The sequence below is a fragment of the Micromys minutus genome (genome assembly GCF_963924665.1).
Source record: "Micromys minutus genome assembly, chromosome: 1".
NCBI classification, from domain to species: Eukaryota; Metazoa; Chordata; class Mammalia; order Rodentia; family Muridae; genus Micromys; species Micromys minutus.
The window spans coordinates 25,893,067-25,914,396 of NC_137969.1; the positions used below are offsets into that span (position 1 = coordinate 25,893,067).

At 47.4% G+C, this 21,330-nt stretch overlaps 1 protein-coding gene across 3 annotated transcripts in view; it reads right to left on the bottom strand.

Annotated features, from left to right (window-relative positions):
- Positions 1-21,330, bottom strand: part of RGS12 (regulator of G protein signaling 12) — a 93,120-nt gene that overhangs the window by 38,076 nt on the left and 33,714 nt on the right. For 2 of the 3 annotated variants that reach the window (XM_080927391.1, XM_080927392.1), the window contains exon 4: positions 2,812-2,833. In XM_080927391.1, coding sequence (XP_080783517.1) covers positions 2,812-2,833 — 22 coding nt within the window. Of the gene's footprint in view, positions 1-2,811; positions 2,908-21,330 lie in introns of those variants that run through there. The other variant, XM_080927393.1, reaches the window with a different exon arrangement.

Below are 21,330 nucleotides of genomic sequence, written 5' to 3' on the forward strand. Positions count from 1 at the left end.
GTAAGTGCCCTGCTCCCAGGGACTTCCATGCTGTCTGCATGCTAAAACTGGTAGTGAAGTCTCTAATAGTCTGCTTGCAGTTAGGATGCTCCTCATACCCAACTACTGAACTTTTAGCGGGAAAGGCATACCTAAATGTCCCCAAGCAGCAGAAGGTGGTGCACCCTTCTGAGAACAAAGAAAGACAAGCAGGAGGAGAGATCCTGGCAAAGCTGCTAGGATGAAGCTACAGAGTTTCAGCACCAGGGAGCACAGAGGTGGCATGGTGGGAGCACAGAGGTATACCACTGCAGGAGCACAAAGGTGGAGCACCATGGGAACACACTGGTAAGGTACCACCAATGACGGTGTAAAAGCCAAGCCTGTCATCGGGTGGAAGGCTCCTTCCGGCACCAGCATCAAAGGTGAGAATCTCACATTTACGTCCCCTCCCCTCTTCCTCCCTCTCTCTCACCCCCACCTTCCCTTCTACTTACCTGAGGCTGGGATAAAACCCCTGGGCTCATTCAAGCTAGGTAAGGGCTCTAGCCATGAGCTACATCCCTAGCCCACACTTGGTTTGAACATTTTCAACCTTCCAAGTTAACTTTGTTTTCTGTTTGGACAGGTTTTCAACAAAGTGGATCATCAGAAAGTCTCTGAATGCTAGGGACACCCCTTCTCTAAGCAGAATCTGCTGTCCTAGGTACAGTCTGCCCTCCACAGGAGGCCAAAGCACAGACTTTCACACTGAGTAAAGTGAAGTCATAAGCAGCCCCACCCAACTTCCTTAAAACAGCATGAGATTACATGGTAGGAACACAAGTTATCAAATGTTATATATGACCTGGAATGACCGCAAAGGAGTCGAAGCATGTCAAGGGCATGGTTTGCTAGATGCCAGACACTTGCGAAGAGTACTAGAGTTTCTAATAACTATAGCAGGCTGGATGAGGAGGCAACTGTAGCTCCAACTGAGCAGCGTTGAGCTGGCCCTCACCCTGCCTGCACTTGGAGCACATTTCTCCACAGAAGCAGTGCAGTGCTGTGGTTCCCAGGCTCCATGTGGGAACCTGTCTACTACTGACAAAGTCTATAAACTATCTCTATGTGGAAACATTTGAGCTTCTGCCTAAGCTTTCTCCACAGGCGCCTGAGCACAGGGTGGGGGTGGGAGGAGAGAGCTCCTGGTGCCTGGGGGTGGGGGTGTCTTAGCTTAGGTTGATGGGAGAAGGTTCTCCTTCAGGTATGAGCCCCAGGGACCTCAACTAGGGTGATAGTCATAGCACTTCAGCATCAATGGTATAACGCTGGCCGCCTGGAACTAACACATAGACTGAGCCACAGAGTGTTCATTTTAGTCAGAAAAGAAACTCAAAGTAGAAAAATAATAAAAGGATGAAAAGTGACTAAATAAAACACAGCTGGCTGTTAACTACTGAAATTCCTTGCCTCCTGCCATAGCAGGTCCACCTTGAAAGAACAGGACACAGCCCTGGAAAGGGATCTGAGGTGGAGGTGGAGGGGGCAGAGTGCAGAAAGCCCCCAGGGACAGGGGAATCACCTGGCTAGGACACCATTTCCTCAGAAAGGCACAGTGGGGGCTGGGAGCCAGGGGCTTCCCACCCTCAGAAGGGAGCTTCTGAAACCTATAGGGACAACTTGATAAGATGTTGGGGGAGAAGAGGGGGTTGGCTTCCCCAACTCCTAACAACAGAAAAGAAATTTGGGATGTCAATAAAAAATATTATATGTAATTAAACTGATGGATTATGGAGACCTCTCAAATATATGAATTTCCCACAAGAATAAACATCTTCTGCCAAAGAGAGAAATGGGAACCAAGGCTGTGAGCCTGTGCTTTTTGCCCAGGCTTGGCATCACGTCCTGCTTCTTTTCTTGCAGTAAAGCTTTTCCTGCTTCTAGCTTAAGACAGATTGAATGACATGACATTACTGTACACAACACAGGAAACATAACCCCCTTTATTCTAAAATATATGCTTCTAACATTTGTGCCCAGGCTCCCTGTGGGCTGCATTCCGGCATGAGCAGGTTTGTAATTCAAGCTGGATTTCTCTCCATTCCCACGGGGTGACCCCGACAGAACTACTGCCCCCACTCCTTCCTAATGGCAGTGGCTCTCCCTGCATGTTCCTGTGGGATACAGGTACCAGCACACGGTGGGAATTATGAGGAGAGACAACAGAAGTTTCTAACGACTATACCAAGTTCTCTGAATGTTACAAGCATGAGGAGTGTCTAGATGAAACTCTCCAAATAGTTTAAGACAGTTTTTTTGTTTTGTTTTTGTTTTTTTAATCACTGAATGGAAGAATGATGTCAGAGAAATGGAGTGAGACCTGGCTAGTGATTTTCCTTCCTAGTCAGTCCCACTGAAAGAGCCTTGTACATAAAATTCCTTAAAGACAAAAGGAAGGGTTTGACTCTTCATCCCACACACAGTTCACCTACTATACTTTCCTTAAAGGAAACTTCAAGAATGGCCCAAATTCAGCAAATGCTTTGAGCTCTAACTTGCTTTTTGGAAGCTGGTTGTACAAGGGCTCAGCAAGCATGTTTTTGCTTGTTGATCACAGGCGTGCAGGAGCGTGTACTGCAGCCCAGCACGCTGCCTGTGCTGCTATCAGAGTCTACTGCTGTGTTAGAGAAACATATGCCTAGGCCACCAAGAAGCTAGCTCCCTCAGCCCAACCCCAACAGAAATACTCCCACAAGGAAAAGGCAGAGAAAACCTCTTTCCTGAGTACAGCAAATGGCAAATATATTTTCATAATTTGAAAATGGCAATAAAAAATAATATATGACTTACCACCATCAGACACAGTTGCGGACTGAAAGAAAAAAGAGAGAGACATGAGTTAATTACATCTCATGACAGGATTGAGGGAACAGCACTTCACTTCCTCCATGGAGAACACAAGTCAGAGGTCCTGGGAAGCTCCCAGCTACCCAGGTAGGCACTGTGAGAAGCAGACAGTGAGTCAAGCCTTGGGGCTCCAACTCCGCCCCGGCTGGTGACTCCCTGTAAGAGGAAGTTGCCGTCATTTTCACTTGAAAAGAACAAATCCCAGCATGTCTGACATCAAAGTCTTATTAACAAACCCTGTGATAAGAGCTGATCTCCAGCGAGGGCACCCTGCAGGGCAGGGGCTTGCCAGTACCAGACACTGTTCTGCTCGGGCCCAGCATACCGACCAGGGTTACTCCTACCCTACAGTGGTCCTAGGCTGTGAGAAGGCAGGGTAGGAAGTGTGTGTGTACCTCTGACCACACACACCCAAAGTGGGAGAGTGGCCACCACAGGCCCTGGGAATGGCTGGGGGTGTATGTGGATAGAAAGAGTTTTGTGTGGGGGTTGGGAGGGCTTACTAAGAACTGCTGGGCAGGAAGGCTCTGGAATAAAGCTGTCAACATTTCTCTGAGGAAGCTCAGTCTAGGCTCATTTGGACACTTGCTATTGGTCAAGCAAGTGGTAAGTGACCCAGAGGAGGAGCCATGAGAGAAAGGAAGCTGGAAGAGGAGGCAGGCATCCCAGGGGCAGCAGAGAGACCCAGTTGGCATAGGTGGAGTATGGAGGAGCCAGTGTAACATGTGTCTGGGGTCCTGGCTGTAGCATGTGATGCCCAGTAGATCCAGTACCACTGCTTCTACGTCTGCAGCCCAAACCTCCCCTCTAGTGGCCTGGGCTGTAGCTGTCCTACAGAAAGCTTCCTGCACCCATACTCCAGGCTTTGGCTCCCGATTTTTTTTATAGCACCCTGGTGTCAGCTCAACAGGGCTTCTAAGGTGTAGGGAGCCACAGTGAGCAAAGCCTGGCTCATCATTAGATCTGTCTGATTGTTCCTGAGGCAGGTAGTTAAAAAAGCAATCTAATCAGGTGGGGTCCAACAGACACTTCAGTGGTAGTCAAGAGAAAACACCCAGAACCAATGACCATAAACTAGCCACTCTCCCCAGGGAAGTCAAAAAACATATGCTTACAATCCATCAGGACTATTAGATTTGTGCACTTCCTGTGTGACTCTATACTCCGTATCTCCATCCACCTTGGCTGATATTGAAGAGTCCATATCACTTCCCTGGTATGATACATGCTGAAGAACTCAGCTGGTTAACCTTGATGGTCAGCCCATGACCTGTCATGACACACAGAGAGTTACTTCTGACTATGACTACTACAAACTGTGATGGGTCTGGACCCATAAAAACCAGGTCTAGGGAATCCAGGTTTCCTAGCCAGCAACAAGGAGCATCCAATTAATTTAAAATGTTTAATTTATGTATATGGTCTTTCTGCCTGCCTGTATGTTTGTGACTACTTGTGTGACTGGTGCTCTCCTAGGCCAGAAGAAAACATCAGATTGTCTGTAACCCTGGAACTGGAGTTACAGACAATTGTAATCTACTTTGTGGATGCTGGGTATTGAACCTGTGTTCTCTGGAAGAGCAGTCACTGCTCTTAAGTGCCAAGCCACCTCTTCAGACCCACAGCCACTTAATGTTCCCTTTGCTAGGTATCAGTAAGCAGTATCTGACCATCCTAGACACTGGCCTCTTTTACAGGACTTGCCATAGTAAGTCCTCTGCCACCACGTGTGAGGCTGAAAGGTACCAAGCCGGCTCTTCCTGGGGACTGTGAGGAAGGTCCATGCTATTGTACACATTCAGAAATCCTGTCCATCTTAAGAGTATAAACCTCAACAAGGTATCACTCAAGACAAACACGGGTCCTCGAATCATAGCAGACTGGACAAATACCAGGAAACTTTAACACACAGCAGAGCCCACAGAGAGGGAAGCCTAGAGGCCTAGGAATGGGGAGGGTCCTGGAAGCCAAAGGCAGACAGTGAAAAGATGATGGAAAGGCAGGTGGGGATGAGCACAGAACAGCATTCGCCTGACAATGCACTAGGCTAAGTTTAAGGGACACCTTTTGGTAAAGGTAAACCTTCAGTCTTTAAAGCAGCTTTAAATTTACAGGAAAAGGGTAGTACAGAGACAAGTGTGGTATGAATGCACTACTCTTACCACTCTTACAAAGCCAGAGTCCTCAAGAAAGAGGAGATAGATAGGCAGGGGATTGGGAGCAGTTAGTAAAAGCCATGGCCACTAGTGGGGCAGCCCAGGATGAGCCTGGTCACAGTGCTGTCACCCACTCTCCCTCATCTGAGATGCTCCACTCATTTGGCACAGTCCTCAAGAGGGCTATCTTGGGGCAGACACAGGACGCAGCACTCTTGGAGGTAGTAGTGTGACCCGCACCTTCAGGAGCCCTTTTATGTCCAACACCAGAACACAAACTCTGTCAGACAAGGGAAGCCTACACAGGCAAGAGTCAGAAAAAACATAAGCTGGAGTAATGGCTCAGTAGTTTATAAAGCACTGGCTGCTTTTCCAGAAGACTAGGGTTAAATGCCCAGCTCCCACACAGTAGTTTACAGCCATCTGTAACTTCAGTTTCAGGGCATTTTCTGATCTCCGCAGGCAAAAGGCACACATGTGGCACACAGACATACACATAGACACTCACACATATGAAATACAAATAAATGAATCGTTTTTAAAAAGGAGTCAGTAGAGACATCATCAGTGTCACATATTAGAAAGGTCTCTACAGAGTGACAAACAATCATGAAACCATGAACCGTGCCACGAAAAGCGGGAAGGTGGGCAGTGGTGTTTGGGTAGCTGGGTGTAAAGGAGGGATGAGGAGGCATAGGAAAGGGGAAGAGGCAGGAATCCCCAATTCAGTCCCCATTTCCTTGAGATTACTAACAGTCCCAAAGGGTGTTAGCACAGCACTAAACCAGTCACCTGCAGTTCAGTGTGACTTTTTACATTGTAATTTCCAGATCATTTATCTCCTAAGGCAGTAGAGGGATGGAACATTCATAACATGGGCTCAGCACAGCAGTCAGACTGTGCTGCCAGGACCTGATTGGGCTGGAGATCAGGAGGAGCCAGAATAACCAGAGGTGTACCTCGTAGTCCTGAGGGCATGTGAAGGAAGACACTGGGCTAACTGTGAGAGGCACAGTCACCTGTGGTGAGAAACTGAATGCCTGTCATCAGTGCCGCTGCAAACAATGCAAGTGGTTTCCACAGGACTGTCACAGGCATGTCACTTTCACTGTAAACATGTGAAAAGACAAACTCCATAAAGGACTAACATCAGTCAATTGCCCTCGTAGGATGGTGGCTGCAGCTTCCTTATACAGGTAAAGACCATGCATGTGTATCTGAGGTGCACAGCATAGTGTTTGACTACATACTCATTACAATATGATTTCTATAACCAAAACAGCATGTCCTCACCTTACAAGGTATCTGTGTGGGTATCTACTCTCAGCCACCGAATGTGGGCCCACAGCAATGAGCACGGGCATCCCTGGGTTCATAGATGTTACTGATCTGATGTCTCCCTGCCCCTACCACTTCTAGCCCTGGCAGCCAGTGCTCTACTTTGATTCAGGACCTTGCCCTTTGAGACTGTGCCATGTTAGGGAGACTATGGAGGATTCCTCTTTCTGTCTGACATACACCAATCAGCATAAGATGTTCTGCTCTATGTGGCCACAAATGGCAGCATCTGCTTTTTTTGAAGTCAGAACACATAGCCATCACATACACCATTTTCTTTATGCATCACTCACGGGGCATCAGCAGGTCCTTGGCTTATTTCTGTGTTTTAATAATGCTGCAATGGGCATAGCAGGAGTGCTGGGTCTCAGACTTAAGTTTCCAAGGAAACACTACACTGTTTATACTCTGGCTACACTGAATGCCACCCCACCAACAGGGAGCTAGGATGTCACTTCTCCCACCCTTGCCCCAATTTTGCCCTTTAACATAACATTGTGAGGGCAGGTGTGAAGTAGCACCATACTGGGTACATGTGACATGGTCTGCACATGGTATTCAGAAGACCAGCTCTTCTGCCATGCGCTCTCTCTCTCTCTCTCTCTCTCTCTCTCTCTCTCTCTCTCTCTCCCTCCCTCCCTCCCTCCCTCCCTCCCTCTCTCTCCCTCCCTCCCTCCCTCTCTCTCCAGTATGCAGTCCTGGCTGGCCTGGAAGACACTATGTAGATCAGACTAGTCTCAAGCTCACAGAGGTATTTTCTTGCTTCTGCCTCTGCCTCTAAAGTGTTGGGATTAAAGGCTTGGCTAATACACCTAGCTTGTAAACAAAAATGTTTTGTTTTGATTTTTTGTTACTGAGCTATTTGAGTTTCTTACATGTCAGTTATTAACCCTTACTGGGTACATGGTTAGCAAGTATTCTCCCACAGTGAAATAGTCTTTTCCTATTGTTGACAGTGCTATTACTGCCACTGGGCTCCTTTAGCAGTGACCTGAGACTGAAGTGTGAGCTGAAACAAACCCTTTTCTCCCCTAAGTTGCTTTTGGTTGGGATGTTTTATCACAGCAGCCACACAGGGCTGCTGGTGGTCACCAAGGAGCCAATCCTTCCCTGCTGGCTGCATGCTCTAACCCAGTATGGAGCTAGGCCCCAGATCTCACATCAGTTTCACCTGGTAAGCTCTCTTATCTGGGCTCAGGCACACTGGCACCTCCTCTGAATGCCTCTCCCCTTGCTACCTACTGGCCATGTCTGGACACCTAACCGTGTCTTGCTGCTCTGGGGCTCTTTGGCTGTCAAAAGGATGGCTGTGTCTAGGCACCACCCTGGGCTCTGGTAATTGTGAGGTAGAAGCAGGATGGGCTGTGAGTAGAGAAATACATGCCAGGAATGTTCACACTCACACACAGCCATGGCTAACCACCTGTGCATGAGGTGCTGGGCCCTCCTTATGAAATTGAACACAGAAACCCAACCCACATAGCCCTTAAGGGGTCCATAGAGCCGCCAAAGGCCCAAGCATGGGCTCAGCACTCAAAGTAAGGTAAAAGCAAGGGGAGGTGAGAACATGTGGTCTTGGTTATGAGTCTGAAGGTCAAGCTCACAGCTGCTCACGTGAAGGATCGGAGGAAAGAGGCTAACTTTCCTGAGCTGAGAGAGCAGATAATAGGGATGGGAAATGAATCAAATCTGATGGGGCTCTGAGATACCCAGGGTTCTGTGGCCCAGGGAGGCAGTGAAGTCTGCAGAGGTTGGCAGTGTGCTGGTGACTCAGATTTAAGGTCTGAAACAAAGTCTATGTCGACAAAGACATCACCTCACATGGCAGAGGGGCTGGATGTGCAGGATCCAGAGAGGATGCGCTTTTGCACAAGCATGTTCCTGTGACTCAAGTGTTAGTGGGCCACACCAGTCCACAGCCTCCTGTCAGCAGTGCTCTCTCAACTGTACTTCAAGGCAGCTTCACATTTTTTACTTCACGCTCTTCTCCTAGGAAAATATGTCAATGGACATTTAACCATGTGTGCCCACATAAATGGCTTGGACTGCTTGAGTTTCTGATGTAAATAAGCTGTTCGTGTGAACATGCTGAGCATGTAGGCGACATGCTCATACTGTAAGCACTAGCTGCTCCTTGTTTTCTAGCTTTTTCAATCCCACAAGCAACCGGCCAGCTTCACCCTGATGTGCAGAACACTGTGGGTCTACCAAGCTCACCTCTGCTCAGGACATCACTTCCGAGCCCTACAATAGGTAGGTAGTCCGTGGGAGATGAGCAAAGGAACTTAATTTGGCTAAAAGAGAAACTCAAGGGGTATGTGTGCCTAGGTATGTCTGGGGGTAGATTCCACAATATTCTTCAAGTTCAGCCCACAAAGGTTTAGCAAGAGCCAGGCAGAGGCAACCTCAAACACATGACCAGAAGCTGGACTACCTGCCTTCCTCATGTCCCCAGGCTGCCACCAACCTGGCTGCACACATTATAGCAGGCACAGCCCTCACAAACCCCTAGTCTCTTCTCATACAGGACATGTAGTATGAAAACAAGGCAGAAGGTTCCTGACACGAGAGGCCTCGGGCACTCTGGACACTGGACACTGGACTCTAGACTCTGGACACTGGAGCCACCCCTCATGCCACACAATCCAAGTCCCCTTGACTACTCACATCTTCCTTGCTATCCATTTACTTCCACTCATGTCCCAACATAGCTCCCTGCAGAGCCCGTACAGCTGATCCACTAAAGTCCTCCCTGCAGAGCCCGTACAGGTGATCCACTAAAGTCCTCCTGCAGAGCCCGTACAGGTGATCCACTAAAGTCCTCCTGCAGAGCCCGTACAGGTGATCCACTAAAGTCCTCCTGCAGAGCCCATACAGGTGATCCACTAAAGTCCTCCTGCAGAGCCCATACAGGTGATCCACTAAAGTTCTAGTCACCACTCCAAAGAGACAGTGGGCCTTCCACACAAACCCCGAAAGAAAAGTCACTTACTCTCTTAACAGGACCAGTTTTTATTTTCAAATATTAGGCATACCCCAATACAACCTAATGGCCTCTCTCCCACAATGATGACCACATGGCCCACCCAGCTAGTCCTGACATCTGAGGCCTAAGGAAGAAAGAAGGATGATATGCCATTTGTGGCTGTGCTGACTGTCACCTCACTCCACAAGGGGCCTTAAATGTTCCTAGGCACTAATGCCACTCCCAACAGACCACCCAGGAGAAGGAAGGGGCTGGAAAGGTGTCAGTGCCCAGAACTCATTCAGTGCAGCACACATATGGCAAAGGGACATATGTAATCCCGATCTGCATGATTTGAGGAAGCCATGGTCAGGGTTTCTGGCCACTGAGAACCTCTTGTCTCTCTGGGTCTCACTGCCAGGTGCCCTGAAACACAGTGGACAGGACCTAGGAAAGCTAGATTATGCCCTGCCTCAGGGCAAAGAATGCACAGACACCTGTACTTTAAGAAAGCTGCAGTGAGCTTGTGTACTATACACAGAACCACTGTATTCTTATGAGCCCCCATTTTAAAGACAAGTGATTGGAGGCTCAGAGGAAAGAGATTCCTTTGGGACCTGGGGTTTGAGAACACTCATTCCACCTTACATCCAACACCAAAGGACTAGGGAGCACCTTTCTTGGCTTCTGGCCAGCAGAATGAGTCAGCTGGCCATCCGCCTGATGGGAAAGAAAACGATAAGAAGCAGGGAGCTGCACTACTTCAAATACAACCATGTCACCTGGACATGCTCAACCCAGGGGAAGCTGCTCCACCCTGGAAACCCACCCCGGATCCATAGGACCACTTCTGGCCCTGCCGCAAAAGGAAGGGTGTGGCCCACCTCCCATGCACTGATAGTCTACACCCACACCTGGCACTAATATTCTAGCAGCTTCTCCTCCAGGAAGTATGACTTAGGTATTAGGAAGAAAGATTAAGCTATTCCCAGGAAAGAAAAAAATTTGAAATCAGTACCCAGGAATTAATGACAATCTTCCATATAAGCTTAAATTTATTTTTATCTTCCTATCAACACTAAACTGTCACAAAAGAAAATGCTATTTTTGTCTTCTCTCAAACTTTAAAAAACAAAACACTATTACATATTTAACTTCATACGCTCCTATAATAACCAAACAGTAAAATCTGGTTGTTGGCTTATGTTCCTGCAGAGTCAATTTGTTATATTTTGAAATGTGAGCTACAAGCTAGCAATTTAACAAGAAGAGAAGTGTTAGTGTTTATCCACTTGAAACTCAGCATTTCAACAAAACTGATCCACTAGCATCTTTAATAGCTGTTAGAGTTACTATGGATACTAAAAAAAATGTTTGGTGCTTTCAGACAGGCTCACAGGGTACAAGCAATACAGGCTCACAAGGGGTTGGGGGACCCAGTGTCCCAAGAAGCCTTGCACTGGGGCCATGCATGGTCTGAGTCCCACACTCACCCAAGGAGCTCACTCTGCCTTAGCTAACCAGCCCAGCCCTGCACTGAGACCTCAGTGGTGGTCCTCAGTGCACACTCACCCTGTGGCTCTCATGACCCAAGGAGAGCAGCCTCAAAGTGTGTACTTCAAAGCACCTGGAAAGTCCACAACTCCTATTCCCAGAACAGGTGAAGATACAGTAGTAACCTGGATGCCAGGCTTCTTAGAGCATTCCATTTACACAACACTCAGATGCTGGATAGCTTACCTGCTGGTCAACAAAAACGTCCGAATCATCTGACAGCCCCTTTTCCAAATTCATCTTAAGACAAGAAAACGTCCATAATGTGCCAGGTACCTGGATCTAAAACTCCATCTGACACTGCAGCGTGCCTGTGCATGTCAGAAAAGTTCAGACATCTCAGTTCCATGTGCTCCCTTCGTCACCCATAGCAACAGGACACCGAGGAAGCTGTGGTCTGCCAGAGACTCAGACTCTATCTTGATCGTCTCATACAGAAGAGCCATTTATATATAAATCACCCTGTGAGATCATTTTTAAAGCATTTCCTCTACAGAATCTGAAGAGCAACACTGGCTGACAGGGTAATTTCTCAGCACAACAGCTGCAAAGAATTTGTGTTTTAGTGGCGTGGTATGGTTTGCAACCTTAATTACAGTTGCCGCTGATTCTATTCTAAGCCTGCTCCATATGCACGCGCTTCCTCCGTGGCAGCCAGCAGGATCTAGTATGTTCCTAAAAACCCCTCCACCTCCACGCAGCATCTGTGATACATGATTGGTTGAATTTGCTTCCCAAGTATGAACAACCCAAGAGTGTGTGAACCTGATGGATCCTGGCTTGTGGAAGAAAAAGAGGAAAAGAAACTAGTTCTATAACTTGGGTCCCGCTGCAAAATTACCTGCTACTTTCCTGAGACTAGTTAACTGCCCACCCAGGTGCCTCCAGGCCTTGTGGCTTGGCCAAGAAGGCCCCAAAGTCCTCATCACCCTAGAGTGATAGAGTGACAGCCTCAGAAATTACAAATGAAGTGCCTTTGGTCCTTAGGCTGTGATGAGCCTTGGGTCTGAGTCAGGCCACCAGATGGAAAGCCCGAGGGCCAGACTCACCTTTGCTTTTCCTTGAGAGACATGTGTGACCACAAGGCAACATCAAGGGCTGAATACACAACACTTTGGCCTCCCTTCCAAGTAGAAGCTACAGTGACAGCTGGCCAGGATGAGAACTGGCGAAAGCTCGTCTCCAGGTGGAGTCATGAACATAGGAACAAAGCCAGTGAAAGCAGCAAGGGGTAGGGCTCATGTGCAGCACCCTCATCCTCCACCCCAGCAACAGTGAAGGATGCTAATATCTTACAGGGGACTTACAGAGGGAGAAGCCAACAAGGATAGTGGCTCCCATAGCTAAAGATGACAGATATCTTAACCCTCCCTTTACAGAGTGCTCCTTGCTGAAAGGGAGCACCATATCTGCTATCGGGAGCCTGGAGGCCGTGGTCTGTCCTTTGAGTCCAATGGCAGCTGGCTACAGGGCACTGGAAACTGTCTCTATGCCAGAGAGTCTAAGTGGCCTACAACAGTCAGAGTGACAATTGTCTGAGGGCCTAGCACTAATCTATAGTTTTGGAAAAGGTGCTGAGGACAGCACATCCTAGTCCATGAGCCCTCCAGACCCTAAAAACATCTATGAGTGATCAGCATGCATATGTGCCAGGCATAGTTAATGTGCACAGAAGAGCCTGCTGGGACCTTGGGAGGCAACCCAGCCATATAACACTTAAGAAACTCGTGCAGAAAGCTAGATATTTACTTTTATCACCTCAAACAAAAAGGCCTGCATCCCAGGTATGAGTCAGGAATGAGAAGGGAAGAAAACAATGGAGTCTTGTCAGTATGGATGCTATAGTTCAGACACAAGCAGCCTGGGGCCTTAAGGTCACATCCTCTCCTCTCAAACCTGCTGTCTGGCCTGGCCTCTGTAGCTGATGAAGTCATTCGTAAGACTGAGAGTTTCTTCTGAGGACAGCCCTTGACGAGAGCAAGGCCAACACCCAGGATTCTGCACCCTATTGTTTTCTGACCCACACGTGTCTGAGAAAGGACTGATTAGCTGCCTTCCAGATCAAGGCCCCAGGGTGACAGATAACAGTGGTGGTAGCCAGAGCCTCACATGCCTTCCTTCCTTCTGCCTGCTCCCAGTGCTGTGGGATCATTTTTTTTTAAAGCCCAGGCCCACCAGGCCCAGCATAGTTCTCACAGATAAAAGCCTATGGCTGGTTCAGGAACTAGAAGCCAGTGAGATGTAAGCAGGAAGCACTGGACACCAGCTCAGAGTGAGTGAGTCACTATCCACTCTCCGGCCCAGGCCAGCCACTTCCCATGTCAGGTACCTGGAGCCCAGTGTGGAGTGAAAGCCACCATCTGGCCTATCAGCAAGTGCACGTGGACTTGGCGCCAGCCATGGTGTCAGGTGGAATACTCAACCTCAAGTACCAGAATGCCACCTTGTCAGACAAGAAGTACCTATTAAGTGCCCACACAGCCCAGGAATTGCCTCAGCAACACCTTTGCCCCAGAGCAAAGGAAAAAAGGAGGTTGGAGTCCACAGAATATGGACAAGGGGCTGGACAGAACCACAGGAACAAGAGAAAAGTGACAACATTATAAGTGAACAAAAGACCAAGACCAAGCAGAAGTTAAGAGCCCCACAAATTCTACCGCAAACAGAGGTCTCCCCCAGCCTCTCTTCATCCAAGCATCACCCACTGGACAGCTGGAGAGACCAGCCAGGCTGAGTCCGCTCCACTACCAACACCATCAGAGCAAAGCCTATGACCCTTACTGACTCCCACGCTTGACCACTTTGCCAGAGCATGCCCAGCTCTGCCCTCCGCCACCTATAATTTAAAGTATAATGTCTTTTTAAAATATAATACGTCCTAAGAATGAATTTGGCATTACTTGAATTTGGACGGGTTTTTTTTTGTCTACCTGTCTACCACCACAGCTTGCACCTGCCCTCAGGTTCTGTTGGCTGCTACATTGGCAGAGCTAAACAGTATGTAGAAACGGAAGAGGCTCCAGTGAGCAGTAACTAAATGAGGAAATACTGCAGGCAGAGAACCCCAGCTGTGTATCTGAGTGACTAAAGAGCCACAGTAATTTCCCATACAAACAAAGAGGGGATAGGACCATGAAAGACCAAATGAAGCAGTTTTCTAATCTACATTCTCTGGGAATCAGGAAAGGATGGATTAAAACATTAAAAAAGAGTTTATTTTGAGTTGTCTGCAGAGCTATCTTAGAGAAGGTGAAATGCTCTACAACCATCAAGTCTCAGGTCAGGGGAGGCTACAGTGAAAGCAATCAAACCCACTAAATGTCAAGAAGGCACCTTCCCTCAAGTGCTGTCCTGGCTCTCATTTGGAGTTTTTGCTAGGAATTGTGACTATGGTGATCAAGAAGAGTGGCTGGGTCTGCAGATAATATCAAAGCATCCACTACCTTTAGGACCTCCTCCCACTACATGATAAAACATCTGGAGCTTAGGACTACTTGGATGGAGGCAAAACTGTGACTTGAGCGCCCCCTGCTGCCCGGGAGCCTGCCTTTGCCAGTACCTGAAAAACAACTGGTGTCAGAGTAACTCTGGCAACTCCAGCTCTGGTAAAGGAGGTCAAACCAGCTCTTCAAGCACAGCGCTCTTCAGGGCACAGATACAAAGGACAGATCCCTTGAGTACTGGAAGGTCAAGGAGTAGAAGCTAACACACGGGCTTTACTCAGGGACAGACATCAGGGTATACAAGATAGGCGGTCCTGGCCCACAGATAGGGAAATGTGGGAGCCAAAGAAGATCAATGTGGAGGCAAAAAGTGATGGTTTAGGGACAACCGGTCTACTCAGTGAAACTCTGTCTCAAAAAGTAAGACAAGGACCAGCGAGATGACTCAACGAATAAAGGTATGTGCCACCAAGCTTGATGAGTTTGATCCCTGAAACTTAGTAGAAGGAGAAAGCAGAATCCCACAAGTTGTCCTCTGACCTCCATACTCACGCTGTAGCACAAACATGCAGATACACGCACGCACACGCGCACACACACACACACACACACACACAGAGAGAGAGAGAGAGAGAGAGAGAGAGAGAGAGAAAGAGAGAGAGAGAGAGATCAGAGCCACAGGGAGAGCCAGACAGGATTTTATCCTGCTGTAGTCCTGTAGGCTCTACCTAGATAGTCACAGGGAGGGAGCTCAGAGCAGGACACAGCAAAACCAAGCCAGCCCAACAGTGCCTGAACCACTCAGTGCTCATATGATGGAAGACAGCTGACATATAGGTCTGGGTGATGTGGCCATGGCCATTAACTGGGATACAGCCCAGAGCACCAACTCCAGTTCCCAGAACCCCACAAACCACCTCATAGCCACCCTGTCCTCAGGTTCTACTGCTGTTGCTCCTCCAGTCACATGAAAACATGATGGCTGCCTTCTAAATTCTGGGGGCTCCAGTCCAGGACAGTGCCACCTGGACTCTAGATGGCTGTGCAGGCTGTGGGTCCTTCCTTCCTGCACTGTCCTCCAGGCTGGTTCCCAGGCCCCAACCCAGCTACCACTTGTTGGCAACAGCCATCCGGTGGAGTTAAGCTGCAACTTAAGAAGGACTCTCCCAAGTGGGTTTATGACAGTTTATATACTCTCATGGAGGTTTGGGGAAGGTCACAAGCCCCCTCACCTGAGTATCCAGTCTCTCCCTACCACGTGTATGTAACTGCTGAATTGTACATGGCCTGAGGAGGAGCTAGAGCATAAAGGCTAGGGGAGTTGAGATGAGATGAAGGAGCTTCATCTATGAACTATGGGGAAGACCTTATCCTTGCTGAGTAGTGTTTGCAAGCATGGCCTGTTGGGGGAACTGTAACTAATCTATGCTCTGTAAGGAAGTCTGTCTGAGGGTTCCTATTGCTATGATGAAACACCATGGCCAAAGCAAGTTGATGAGGAAAGAGTTTATTTGACTCACACTTCCATATCACTGTTCATCATCAAAGGAAGTCAGAACAGAAACTCAAGCACGGTAGGATCTGATGCAGAGGCCATGGAAGGTGCTGCTTACTGGCTTGCCCCCATGGTTGGCTCAGTCTGATTTCCTATAGAACTCAGGACCACCAGCCCAGGGTGGCACCACCCATAATCGATAGGCCCTTCCCCATTAACCACTAATTAAGAAAATGCCCTACAGGCTTGCCTACAATCTAATCTTCTAGAGGCATTTTTCTCACTTGAGGCTCCCTTCTGTCTCATGACTTTAGCTTGTGTCAAGGTGACATAAAACTAGTCACAGAGTCCAATAAACTCACTGGTTTCACAGAGTGAATGTGTGTGTGGTGGGGGGTGGGATCTGACCTTGGACTGTATGTAATTGGACCCTTAGGAGAAGGGGTTAAATAGTACGTACATCTCCATCTGGGAAGGAATTTTTAACATCAACATCATACAGTGTGGGATGACAGGTGGTTTGAAGGACAGATGACCAGCACCTACAGTGTCCTGAGAGGCACAACAGACCAACATGCCATCAGGACTTGCCTGCTCACACACTCATGGTCTTGGACAAAATACCCCTGGCATCTTGCTAAGGAAGAAATGCTGATATTCCTGGCCAGCAGAAATTTTGCCACCTCCATATGGAGTAAAGACACACGTGTCTCCTGAGTATGTACTAAAATACCTAGTACCAAATGCTCAGCATGGGATCATAGTGGACAGCCAGGAGACCTCAAGGTGTGGTGACTACTGAAGGCACTAATGTCAGTGTGATCAGAGCCAGGCCTTGGAGGGTGACAAGGCTTTCCTCATACTTGCATGGTGGCCCCACAACAGCTACAAGATTAAATCTGATGTAAGCAATGCCTCTTATTTCTCCAGTGCACACAGAGCTATGATTTTCAATGGAAGGTGGTTCCTATGCACTTCTTCAGTGCCAGAGAACATCACATTTCAACTCATGGGTGATGCAGTCAAGGAGAATTGGAGATACCCAGACACAGAAAGCTTTATGGGATGTAGGTTCCCTGGCTATACCTCCTACTCCTAGTTTGAGGCTCTGCAGAGGCTTCAGTACAGCTTTCTTCCTAGGGCTGGTCCTGCAACCTCCTATCCTTGGGCCAGTACAAAGTATCAGGCTTCAGGACGGACCTGCTCCAACCGTGGGGGTCCACGGTGTACAGGTAGAAACCAGTGCTGGTTTTCCCTGTTAGCTGTCGGCATACCAGGCTAAAGACCTGCAGTGGTGCAGCTGCTTCAACCAAGATTTCCCCAGACGTCTTCCCTTCCTGTGTGGCTCAGTGGGTCTGTCCACTGTACTTCCTAGAATCTGAAGGATTTTGGAAAAGTAGCAAATCCATACATAAACAGGGGCTCTTAATAAATTATTAGAGATAGCTGGTATCTCCAGCACCCCAGGAAGAGTGTTTCATAAACACATATATCCTCATCTCTTTGCCCCACAAATAGCAAAAGCCTAAGGCAGGGGTCCTGATGCAATCAAAGATGCAGCCAGTAAGGGGCCTGCTGTTCACCCAGGTAGGAGTCATACCACCCTCAGTCTCCCCATCTCATTGCTCAAACTGCCACTGACCTCAGGAACTAACCTGCAAGCCAAGCATGAAAAGACTTGGGCTGATCATCATCATCATCAACAACAACAACAACAAAAGACAGACAGACAGGCTATGAAGATGTTTTAGTCTCCATGATTAATGTTAAGACCCTGTATTGGAAGGCAGAGAAAGCAGATCCATGGAGCCTAAAGCTGGTGGCCAGTGAGAACCTGTCACAGAAAGAAGTTGAACAATGCATGAGAAACGGCACCTGAGGATATCCTCCAGTCTCCACATACAAGGACACACGTCAGCACCCATCATACATATGCACGAAAAGAAACACAAAGCCTGAAGCTAGTCTTAAATTGGAATTACCCTTTGTGCATGTATGTGTGTGTGCACGTGCTGAGATGGAACCCAGAGTTTTGCACATGGTAGGCAATTGCTAGGCAAAAACTCTATCACTGAGATATGATCACAACCCTGAATTACGTTTCGATTAGTATTTCTCTTCTAAACACCGGGTTCTCTTTCACAACCACTGGACACTTTACCTCTTAGCATAGTACAGGATGGTGAGGATGCTTGATGCCACAAGTACTAGGACTTAAGAACAGGCTAAGAGATAGAAACAGAGAGGGAGGGAGAGAAGGAAGAGTAGAGGATAGACAAAAGGGAAAACAGCTCCTAAAGATCCACCCAACGGGTGACATGGCTTCCAAATAGGGCATGGGCATACTCACACTGCATACTCTAAGGCTTAGCACAGAGCAGCTCCCACTTTCAGCTCCCAGGAGGTCTGCAGGCCCACTCCTGCCCACTCTCTACCAGGCAGGAGCCCTAGCGTATCCCATTTACTCTGCCAGATGACGCTGCCTCTGGAGGAGAGAAACACTGAGCATATACACAGGAGAGACTCCAGTGCAACCCTAAGGTCAGCCTACAGCTGCTTCCTCAGACCTGCTCCAAGGCCCTGCTTTCCTTCCCACCAACTCTCCTCATTCCCTTCTTCCCTAGAATTGAGACCAGTCTGTCCAGACCACTTCCACTGCCTCTCTGGCCTTCATCTCACCCATCCTCTCAAGCATACCTGCAAAGTCTGACCTAGTCCATGCCTCCTCAGATCCACACAGAGCAGATACCAGCACTGGGACAAACACATAACCATGGAACCAACTTAAAGATGGAAAAATTGATTTGGGTTCACAGTTTTAGAGGTGTTAGTTCATGGACACCAGATTAGATTTTTTTCTAGATCAGTGAGTGAGAGAAAACAAATGGCAGAGGGGTATGGAAGAGTGAAGCTGTTTACATCACAGTGGCCAGCAATGAGAAAGAGAGAGAGCAAGAGAGAGAGAGGAAGCAAGAGACAGTGAGACTGAGACAGAAGGAGGGAGGGAGAGAAGGAAGAAGGGAGGGACAGACAGAAGGGAAAACAGCTCCTAAGGATCCAGCTAAGCCCCACCCACTCCAGCTAAGCCACACCTACTCTAAGTCCTACCCACTGTGGTTAAGCCCCTCCTACACCAGCTAAGTCACACCCACTAAAGATCCTAGCGCCTTTTAAACTGGCACCAAGCCAGGCAGGGATAAAAATCTTCAATCCATTGAGAGTACATTTCAGACTCAAACCATACCTAAAAATGGTTAAGATAGCAAATTTTATCATGTGTATTTTTTCACAATAAAAATTTTAAACACAAATAAATCTTTTCTCCTCTTGGTAGGATGGGGGCAACCAGAGGCTCAATCAATTCGGGGGCAAAGCTGGAGTGTAGTTGAAGGACACAACACTACACTTAGAAAAAAATGTGTGTGTGTGTGTGTGTGTGTGTGTGTGTAAGAACTGAATCTTTCCTTCCACTAGATGGGTCTCAGGGATCAAACTCAAGTTTCCAGGCTGGACAACAAGTACCTTTAAGACTTTCTGAGCTATCTTGCTGACCTGGGATGTTTTTTATAAACTACATGGTGAGCCACAACAGACTGTCCTCTTAAAAATTATCAAAAAATCTGATGTTAAATGTTCTCACCACATGCAAAAAAATCACTATACAAGGTTACTTGTGATACTGATTAATGCCTCAAAATATGATGTTGTACATGATATATGTGTGTGTGTGTGTGTGTGTGTGTGTGTGTGCATGTCAACTTAAACATATATACATATATATATATATGCATGCTTAAACTTGAAAAAGAATTCATTGTATTTAATCGCAGATCCTTTTCTAGCTGTATTCACAACTGGCTTTTGTATAGTATCAATGTATCCAGCAACCTTGCTAATCTACTCATTACTCTGAGTGACTGGCCATCACTTGGGATTGAGAATACTAACATTTTCATTTATTTTTTTGGCAAGCAAACATTTCACATGTCTGTTGTTTTTATCTCCTGTGTGCATCAACAATACCAGTAAAAATTTAAATGGAAAGCAGCCACTGTGTCTTGGCTGGTCTTAGGAAAGCTTAGTATAATGTGTGCCATGCCACGCCACACCACACCACAGGCCATTCTGAGAACTCTGTGGGACCCTGGGTGTTCCTTTTCATTCTTACATTGTTAGCTTTTGTTCACTATATATGGACAATGAACAATACCAAATGCCCTTTCTGCCTGTTTAGATAATATGTAAAAATTTTCTACTTTGTTAATGTGGTAAGTCACACTCTAGGGGTAGGGAAGATTAAAATTTTAAATATCAAACAATGTATCTCTAAAATAAAAATTGCTGCATTTATATTGCTAATATCTTGCTTAGGATTCTCACATCTAGTATTAGCTAATCTTCCAAACTTTCTCCTCAGTTTTTAGTTCCAAGGTTATGGTGGACTCATAAACCAGTTGAGAGTAAAGCACTCCCTTTACCTGCTGTTAGATTTACTGCTGCTTTAACCTTGATTACTGCCCTGCTTCTGCTTCCTGTGATCCTGTTCCATGGCTCTTGTCCAACCTGAGATGACAGTCCACTCTCCTTGTTGCACACTGCTGAGGCTGGGGAGATAGCCTGTCCACAAGCATGAGGACCTGAGTTCAGATTACCAGCACCTACATAATGGCTGGGGCACAGTGCTTCACATCTTCAATCCCTGTGCTTGAAGGGCAGAGACAAGATCCCTGGGGCTCACTGGCCGGCCAGCCTAGCACAATCAGTGAGCTACAGTTTCATCAAGAAAACTGGTCTCAAATATAAAGTGAAGGCAGGCCAAGAAAGATACCTGATGCCAACCTCTGACCTCCATCTGCATGCACATGTGTGTACACTCACATGAACATGTACATACATGCCCCCACACATACATACACACACACAAAAAGAAAAAAAAACTAAAGAAAGTTAAACTAGTCATCCCTCATTGGTGTTTTGTGTCACTGTGAGAGAACTACTTTGGGGAAGAAGATTACTTGGGGCAGTTGCAGAGGACTGCAGCCCATCCTGGGAACCAAGTGGTTTGAGATTCACGGTGGCAGTAATGTGTGTCAGAGGCTGTTCACATGGTAGTAAACCAAGAATAAGAGCACAAAGGTGGAACCAAGGCCAGGTATAACCTTCAAAGAGCCACACCTAGGCCCTAACTTCTGCCAATGGGGCCTCTGGCAGCTTCACAAACTAGTGCTAGCAGCTAAGGACCAAGCATTCAAAACATGAGCCTATGGGAGTGGGCATTCCAGGTTCAAACCTAACACGTTTTAGCCACACCCGGAATGTTTAGGCAGGTGGTATTTCCATGCTGTTCAATTCAAAGCACTTCCTGATACCCATGGGGATTTCTTCTTTGAACCAGATAAGTCAGCTGTGCACCCTTTGTCACTCGCTCTTCTGAGACCTGCTTTATGGCCCAGCATGTGCTCAGCTTTGTAACCTTCCATGAGGATGTAATGAGAAAGCACTAAACAACAG